Here is a 9,037-nt window from a genome sequence, read left to right as displayed (position 1 = left end):
TAGCACTTAGCAAGCACACTGCCTGACACACGGTTGGTCATTAACAGATGCCTGTGGATTGGTTGGTGAATTAAGCAATGCTACTCAGGGCCAAAGCCAGTGACAAGTGACAGCAAAAGCATCTCCCACCCTCACCTCCCAGCCCCTCCCTCTCCCCCATGAAGCAAAGCACTGTGGGTGAGGAGGAGAGCATCACCTCCAGGCGGCCTATCACCCCAAGCAAATGCCTGTTTGGGCAATTGCAGAAAGCATCAGCAGCCGTTTTTGAGAAAGTTACGCTGTTTTATTTCACAGGACAGCTCCACGTCAAACCAGCGGCTTGGTCTACAGGGCACCATCAGTGTGTGGGAGGGACAGAGGATCCAAACAGACAGTCTAAGTGAAGAACATTTGGTTGTATCATACAGAAACAATATCTGGAGGAACAATGATGATCATCGCGGTGGGGAGGAGAGGGCACAGTTTCCCCAGGTTGCTTAGATTGGTTTGTATACAGTGAGATGGGGTGGGAGTGGGGATGGAGGGGAAGACAAGAAATGCCAGCCACTGGAAAGTAATCAGAATTGTTTCTACTGCCAAACCATGTAAACTGTCACACTGCTAGGAGATTATAGAGTTCAAAATGTACAAAAAAAAAATCTCTATCCAGGATATACTTTCTGTCTAGGAAAGGAAAAGTGCACTAATGTTCTGGTTCCAGAGAACAGTCACATCGGAGGTGGCTGGCATGGGAGAGTTCAAAGGGAAAGAGGAGTCTGCTGATGTGGGAAGAGGGGTTGGCAAGAGCTGCCAAGCCAGCACCAGAAGGTGGGCTGCCTACTTCTGAAAAGAGCAACCTCAGGAAGCTGGCAAGAGAGGAACCCAGAAAGTCCCAGTTGTTACAGGAATGCCACTCCTCCCTGCCCCTCCTGTGCTCAACCTGGGTGAAGTCATGGCACAGGTGAGAATTCCACTGGTTGCCCCACAGATGGAAAATCCCAGACAACCCAGGAGAAGTAGATCTCTGAATTTGAACCCAGGCTTAAGATGTCTGAATTTGCTCTGCACAGCAGAAAATCAACTCATGCACAAGCCCTCCTCCCGTTCCCTGCTGTCTCTCTCTTCCCCTTCCCCCATCCACACCACCCTTTTTAGGTCTGGGGCCCTTGTGGGCTTCTTAGTGGATAGCTTTGAGGCAACCTAAGAGAGCAGAAGGGGCCTTGGCCTGGGAGGCATGAACTCTGACACTGAACTGCTGTGTGACTCCAGGTAAGTCACCTCCCCATTCTAAACTGAGGTCTCCTCGTCTGCAAAAGGGAGAGAAAAATACTTGCACCATCGACCTCACAGAGTTGTTAATGAGGGAAGTGCTTTATGAACCTTAAAGTGCTAAGTAAATGAGTTATTATTGTCATAGTTATTATTGTTCCTTGTTGGGGGGAAAAGGTAAATAGGTGAAAAATTAGGAAGCAGAAGACTGGGGTGGAGGGGGAGACTGTGACGTTTGTCCTTGGGGTCTGTCCTTTGGCCAGGTTCTGAGCTTTAAGCGCCAACATACCACCAAGTAGTAAGAAGGCCTTCACATTCGTGCTTAAAAGAATGAGAAAACCCAACAAGGCAACCCAACAAAACCAGCTAAGCAGCTGGTCCCAGTAGCTCAAATAGCAAAGTCCCAGTTAATCCTAACTTCTGGAAACCCATGTTCCCCTTTAGGTTATACACCATGAGAAAAATGCTCCATAGCTGTCTATCAAGCTGTCCCCTCACTTCCTATCAACAAATCCAAAATGTCAGAGGGGGAAGGGACCTCAGAGTCATGTAGGCCAACCCCTAACTGAAAAAGAATTCCCTCTATAACTCATCCAACAGGTGCTCCTACTGTCTTTGCTGAAAGATCTCTAAGGGAGGGAGTCTGGCACCCTACGGAGGTGGCCCATTTTACTTTGGGGCGACTCTCATCGTTAGAAATTTTTGCTTTCAGGAAGCTTGAATTTGCTTTTTTGCCATTTCTACCCAATGTTCCTAGTTCTGCTCTCTGAGACAGAAAAGAACGAGTCTTCCACATGACCGCCCTCAAATACTTCAAAACAGATATCACGTGTCTTCCCCTTCCACCCCACTCCTGTCCCACTCCAAGCTTTCTCTTCTCCAGGATGTTTAATCCCTGATTTCTTCAGCCAATCATCATACAGTGAGGACTCGAAGTCCTTTGCCATCTTGGTTAACCTCCTTTGAACACTTTCTAGTGTTATAAGCCATCATATCAGAAAAGTGGCTCATCTTTCCCTCCAACTCCTACTTCTCCATTTCTTGATTAAAAGGCCCCCTCCTCTCTTGGGAATTTAGCCCAATGGTATGAAAGGGGAAAATCGGGGGGCATTCACTTCCCATGATCAGGATTCATGCCAATCTTGTATTCTGGGATTTTCTAAAGGCGCTTAGAGGTGAGAAAACATTCGCCCTGAAAACAAGAAAAGGCAAGAATTTCATAGAGACCCACAGTTACTAAAGAGGAAAAGAAAAAAAGAAAAAAGAAGGGATCGGGGTGGGAAGCACGGTTTGATCTTAAGTCCCCGAGAAAGATTGGCAAATGATGGTCCTCTCTCCAGGACAACATGGGAAACTGGACCAGAAATCATGTCTTTGGTCAGTTTTAAATCATTGTCTCACTGGTTCATCTTTAGAACAGACTGAGCACCTGCCCCCCCAGAAAGACAAAAGGCTTTGGCCTCAAGACTTCAACTAGGGTGAAACAAACAGAACAAAAAACTCCAGAAAGCCAGAGAACTAATTGAGATCATCACAGTTTTCAACAACGCTTATGGACAAGTGTGTAAACACCACTTCCCCTTTTAAAATTGATTATACCAAGGACTACGAACTAATGGCTACATTTCCCCCACATACACACTGTACAGTGAAAGATAGGTTTGTGGGGGAGGGAAGGGTTGTTTTGTTTTTATATTGATCTATCTACTAAGTGCAAAGGTTTGGTGGGTGATACTGGCTACCATTAACGTTTAGCCTTTTTTTAAATACAGTTTACATTTCAATAGTTACTTTTCTAGCATTTCAACAAATACAACAATATCAATCAGACCAAAACAGGCAAGGGTCAGGAAGATACGCGTTGTGAAACATGCATGGGTCCTGGCTGCTAAGAGAGAAATCGAGAGCAAAAGATCATAATGAATTTTCTTCCATTTGCTTTTGCCTGGGTAGGTCAGTATACACCTTGGAAATGTAGCTACAGGACTTCTACCCGGGTGGGAGGCCTTTCCTGAGTGAGAAAGTGTGAAATAATTCCATAGGGAGAAAATGGGGTTGCTGAAAAGAAAATGAGTAAGGCTTCACCTATACCAGAGCCCAAATCAATGGTAAATTCAATGAGGGGAAATAATAATAGGCAAATTTGCAGAGGGGGAAAAAAGCATTCCATTGATTGGTGGAATTTTTCATTTTGCAACTGGCTGTCTTGGTGGTATGGGATCACTCAGCCAAAATGGCAGGAGTACTGAATTTAGACTTGTAGCTCTTAGGCAGATAGGAAGAAGTCTTTAGCCCCTAGAAGATGATACAACAAAGTTGCAAATAAGTGACCAAGATTTACCAGTATATATATATATATATATATATATATATATATATATATTTGTGGGGCAATGAGAGTTAAGTGACTTGCTCAGGGTCACACAGCTAGTAAGTGTAAGTATCTGAGGCCAGATTTGAACTCAGGTTCTCTGGAATCCAGGGCTGTTGCTTTATCCACTGAGCCACCTAGCTGCCCCCTGTATATACATATTTTTAATGGGCAATTCTCTCTTACAGGAAGGTTTTTTGGGTTTTTTTTTAAGTGACCACCAGGTTCCTTACTACAGGGATTATACAGAATGGTAGACAGAACACTGAGTTAGGAGGTAAGTGACCTAAGTTTTTAGCCCTGGCTCTGCTACATAGCAGCTGTGTGACCTCGGACAAGGTCCCTTCTCTGCATCTCGGTTACTCAATCTCAAAAATGGCCATATTGGTCTAGCAGGGGATTGAGCCAGGTGATCTTGGGCCTCTTTTTATAATGAAGATTTCCAATTCACAAAATCAGATCTGGCCTCAGGCAAAATTATGATGGCTGTGAAACTTGTCTCTGGTTCCCCTCCCTACATACCTACTCTCCCCTTTTCTACAGCATTCAGAACCCTTTCCTTCTCCAGGCACCTGATGTCCTTCCTTATGCACCCTGGCTCTTGTTATCAGACAGGAAAACATCTCATTCGTTAACACTAAGACCTGAGGACTTAATATGACATGCTTTATGTAGGGAGGGGATACTGTTATATTTTGCAAAGGTCAATGCTTAAGCTAAAGGAATGAATCACTAATGGGAGAACTCCAGGAATCCTTAAAGGAGATGTTGGGGGTGGGGGGCAGAAGGACTGAGGCAAAAGCTCCCTCTGACACATCTAGTGAGCCCTGTGAGCAACATATACTATTATTGGTGCAAGAAGACAACTGGCTCCTTGAGAGGTGGGCAAGAAAATCCCACCATCATCCACACCTCTAAAAGCAGCACAAGGTGTCCAAGGGTGCTGCCAGCTGGTGTTTGAACAGAACTTCCCTTGCTCATCAGCAGAGCTGTGGAAATAAATACTCAGAGGCCTAGGGAAGAGGAGGTGGAGGAAGAAGTAGACAGGGTGAGCAGAGGGTTCTCCTGGATGGATATTCAATATCTAAGTAAGAGGGCTCAGATTCAAGGTGGGTTTGCCTGTGCTCCAGTACCCTGTGGCTTTTGGCACATTCCTGGGGGAAATGGATTCAAGAGATCAGAAGAGAAAATAAAATGAACTAAGAAAAACACAGAGGGTCCTGAACCCAGTCAGGAGAGAGAAGACTCGATCAACATCCGTTAAGAAATCATGCATCCCAGCTCCATCAGCACATTTTCCCCTCCCCAAAGGGAGGAAACAGAAAGCAATTTCATTTGCATAAACTCCACCAGCTGTATTATACAGTACAGAAAGTGCAAACTCTTACCCCATCAGACTGGTTCCCGTCTGATCTGGTCAAATATGGCTCATGCGTTTCATGCAAGAGGGAGGACCCCAACCCAAGTTAGACTCTCGGGAATTACTGTGCAACTTGAAATAAACCAATGGAAACCAAAGCTCCTTGCCTGTTTAGTCCCGATTTGACACGGTGATAATTAGTAAAAAAGAGAAAAAGGCAAATTAAGGATTTCCCAAACAGTCTAAGTTAAACCACTATAGTTATATCTATCGGTTTATTACTACTGCTCTGTTGGGTCTGGAAGTATTCAACACCACTGTATTCTCTTTTTTTTTTCTTTTTTTTTTTTTTTTAACACACACAACACTGTGCTACGTTTCGGCTTAGATACTTATAATCCCCTTTTCTACACACAAATACAAGGGTTTTGTGGTTGGGGGTAGGGTGGGGTGGCAGGTTCTGGTCATCCATTTTTCAATATACCTTAATGGCAGACGGCTGACCCTCATCCCTCTTGTAGATTAGGCTTGACATGAAGGGTTCCCCAGTCACTGAGGAAATCCTGTCTGACGGTGGTGTTGCCATCTCCCTTCTGAGTAGACGGTTACAGAAGTCACACCACAGTCTCGAGACACCCATTTACAGGGAAGGGAAATCTCCAAAGGTCAGTGCTCTATTGCTTCATGCACAGTTGCTGTGTGCCCCCAAAATCTCCGAGAGAAGCCCCACAGATCCACCCAAACCACTCTACGGGAGATGTTTAGTGGCACAGGTCTGAGGTAAATCTAATTTTCATAAAAAGGAACATGATACTTTATACACTTGGTATGTGTGTTTACATATATAGTATATGTATATAGATGCATAAATATGTATATATATACACACCCACAGACACATACGTACATATCTATATATATATATAGAATAATTTCCAGTGACAATAAGCAGAATAAGCCTTTTTACACTTTGCCGAAATCTTATGAAAAGCTTCTGTTCAGATTACTTCGGTGTATGTACATATATCCTATGCATATATACACACACTCAATGTCTATCCGTTTCTCCAAATAGATAAATACAGATGGCAACCGATACCATAAACCGCAATGTTCCCCACATCTTTCCTGGTGAAGTTGTCTTTGGACCACTTTTCTTCTCCTGATATCAAAAGGCATCCCCAGCCTGGGGTCTGCCTCTGGAAAGGAGTGGCCGCCGTCGTCGCCAACCACTCGGCTTTCCTTCCTCGTCGGCGGTTGCGGCTCTACATGGTCCCTGACTTGTCAGAGGAACTGTTGGGGAACATCTTTTCGGTGGGGGTCACCGCAGGGCTGCCCATCCCTGAGCTGCTGCTGCTGCTGGATCGGTGCTGGACGACGGGGCGGATGGGCCGCATGGGCGGGGGTCGGAGCTGGGCCCCCGCCAGCCGCGCTGACAGCGCAGGTTTGAACGTCGTCATCATCTCCGTGGTGGAGCTGCTGCTTCGGCGCATGGCGGCGTCTGGGTCTCGAATGACGATCGTGTGCAGGGGGCTGGCGGGCTCTGAGCTGACGGAGCCCAGGGGTGGGTTCTTCATGGGCTCTAGAGTGTCCAGGACCACATCTGGAGCCTGCTTGACGGTGTTTTGCCTTTCAAGCTCTCGAAGTTCATGGAGGGCCGTGCTCATGGTCTTCTCGATATCCTACAGTTGGGAGGCAAGAAAGCAAACCCATAAGCATCCCCAACTCAACGAAAGAGGCACTGCCGAGTCGTGAAAAGGGCAGGGGACTGGGTGTCGGGAGTCCCAGACTTCTTGTCCTGCTTCCGCCACGGACCAAGCTGTGCGCCCTCGATTGGTGACCTAACCTCTCTGAGCCTCAGATTTTTCATATGTAAAATAGGGATAGTAGTCTTCCTCTCCTATCCCCGCCCCCCCAACGCCAGTACCTTCCTTATATGGTTACTTTGCGGATCAAAGTGTTTTGAAAAGTTAAAAGGTAAGAAATGAGGCTACCATTTCTGAGACCCAAGCTCTCTCTTCTCCAGGCCCCCAACTGTGGTTCCTAAAATCTCTGACCCTTAGCATTGGAGACCACCTAAAAAAAGCCTGGCTGGAAGCGTGGGACTCTTCTGCAACATAACTGGCCAGGGATCTTCCCCATCTTGGGTTCCAGCATCTCTAAGGTCCCTTCTGGCTCTCTGTCTGTGACCACCTATCTTATGACCTCTGGGGACAGGGAACTTAATTCCTTAGCAAGGCGGCACTTTTCCATCGTGGGACACCTTTAGTAGTCATCAGCTAAAATCTGCCTCTCTCTAACTCCCCCACAGAGTTCCTCATCGTAGCCTCTGGAACTACTCAAAACCTCACAGGGCTGATTAGTGATAGGGACTGATCGGGGAATTTCACCGGCAGACGGAACTGCCCAGAGAGGAAACTTCATCTACCAGTGCAGGTCAGTATCTTCCCTCAAACTTAGGGAAGTCTTAGGACTGAAAGACCGAGAGGATGTGGCCAAATGACAGGCGGTCAGGTATTCCTAGATTTTCCCTTCCAAGCTTGATTAAAGAAAATAACTGCTGCTGGCATCTTGGTTAAATGTTTAACTTCCCAGAGCCTGGATTTCTCATACTGGAAGTGCTCTCTGCCTCCAAGGCCCTGTCCTCTAACTGGTTCTTCTCCATTCTAAGGAAAATTCTCAGGTCAGTTATGTGTTCATTCATTCCTCTCTAGGCCCCAGTCCGAGACTCCCAGACTTTCCCTATCATGTCACTGCCCAGGTACCTTTGCCTGTCCCCGCTCTTTTCAGTTCCCTTTTATTCGTCCTTTTCTCCCATTAGGATATAAGATTCTGGAGAGCGGGGCCTGTCTCTTCCCTTGCATTTGTATTTCTAGCGCTTTGCACATCGTAAGTGCTAAGAACTGATTAACTGTTTACTAGACACCTCTTTCAAACCTGAGATTATTTGATTCTCTGGCTCTTAATAATAATCTTAGCTAGGTCCTGACTTTAGGAAAAATTTTCAGTGAGTAAATTTTGTTTTCAGTGGTAAAATCCTTCCATTCCCCTTTCTAAATCCTGTTCCTTTTTTTTAAACTTCCTTCCTCCTTGCCCCCCACTATCCAGATGCCATCTGTTGGCATTTTTTCCTCTGGGTGCCCACCATCCCCATGGTGGGACTGCACCAGGGCCTCCTCGACCCAGGCAGGGCTCCAACCTCCAAACCTTCCTCACCCAATTGTCTGAAGCAAAACTTACCTGTCTCGTGTCCCGTGTTTTCACGGCCTTGCTAGGTGACTAGTGCTAACTTGACAAATTAACCAGAACTAAATTGTTATTAGTTGACAAAGTCTTCTTTAAAAAATCTGTATTTTAATGAAAGGCACAAACCTTGGGAGAAATGTAGGTACCACATCCTTTCCTCCTTATCTCACCTCAATCAGATGCCTTCTGCCTCTCCTTTATCCCTGTCTCACATGAAGAGTGACCCTTGTCCAGGCCGGGGCAAGCCCCTCTTTATGCAGAAATAATTCTGTTCCATGCTGTCTTTTCCAGCTGATTGCCCCCTCTATCATCCCTCCTCTCTCACTAATCTTCAATCTCTCCATGTCTCCTGTATGCTTCCCTACTGCCTACAAACAAGGCTGTCTCCTCTATTCTCAAAAAACCCTCCCTTGATCCATTTATCCCCACTAGTTATCATCCCATATCTTTCCTCCTTTTTTGTGGCTAAACTCTGAGAAGGCTCTCTACAATCTATATCTCCACTTCCTTTCCTCTCACTCTGACTTCATCATTCAACTGAAACTTGACTGCTCACTCTTTAACCTCTCAAATCCAGTCCATTGACCAGCCCTGTTGATTCTACCTATATAACATCTCCTGTGTGCACCCCCTTCTCTCCTCTGGCACTGCCACCAGCCTGGTGTAGACCCTCATTATCTCACACCTGGACTACAGTAAATAGTTTTCTGGTGGGTCTGCCTTTCTCATCTCTCCTATCTCGATTCACTATTAAACGAATCTTCCTAAAGCTTAAGTCTGATCTTATTTTAATTACTCCCTGCCCCCCTACT

General features: G+C 45.9%; 1 protein-coding gene across 1 annotated transcript in view; it reads right to left on the bottom strand.

Moving 5' to 3' along the window:
- Positions 1-261: 261 nt before the first annotated feature.
- SRGAP3 (SLIT-ROBO Rho GTPase activating protein 3) overlaps positions 262-9,037 on the bottom strand; it is a 301,360-nt gene continuing 292,584 nt past the window's right edge. Inside the window, 1 exon segment of the mRNA XM_043982005.1 lies at positions 262-6,661. Coding sequence (XP_043837940.1) covers positions 6,245-6,661 — 417 coding nt within the window. The 3' untranslated portion in view covers positions 262-6,244.

This window comes from Dromiciops gliroides, chromosome 1 (assembly GCF_019393635.1).
Source record: "Dromiciops gliroides isolate mDroGli1 chromosome 1, mDroGli1.pri, whole genome shotgun sequence".
Lineage (NCBI taxonomy): Eukaryota > Metazoa > Chordata > Mammalia > Microbiotheria > Microbiotheriidae > Dromiciops > Dromiciops gliroides.
This window is presented reverse-complemented; position numbering and strand designations above follow the sequence as displayed.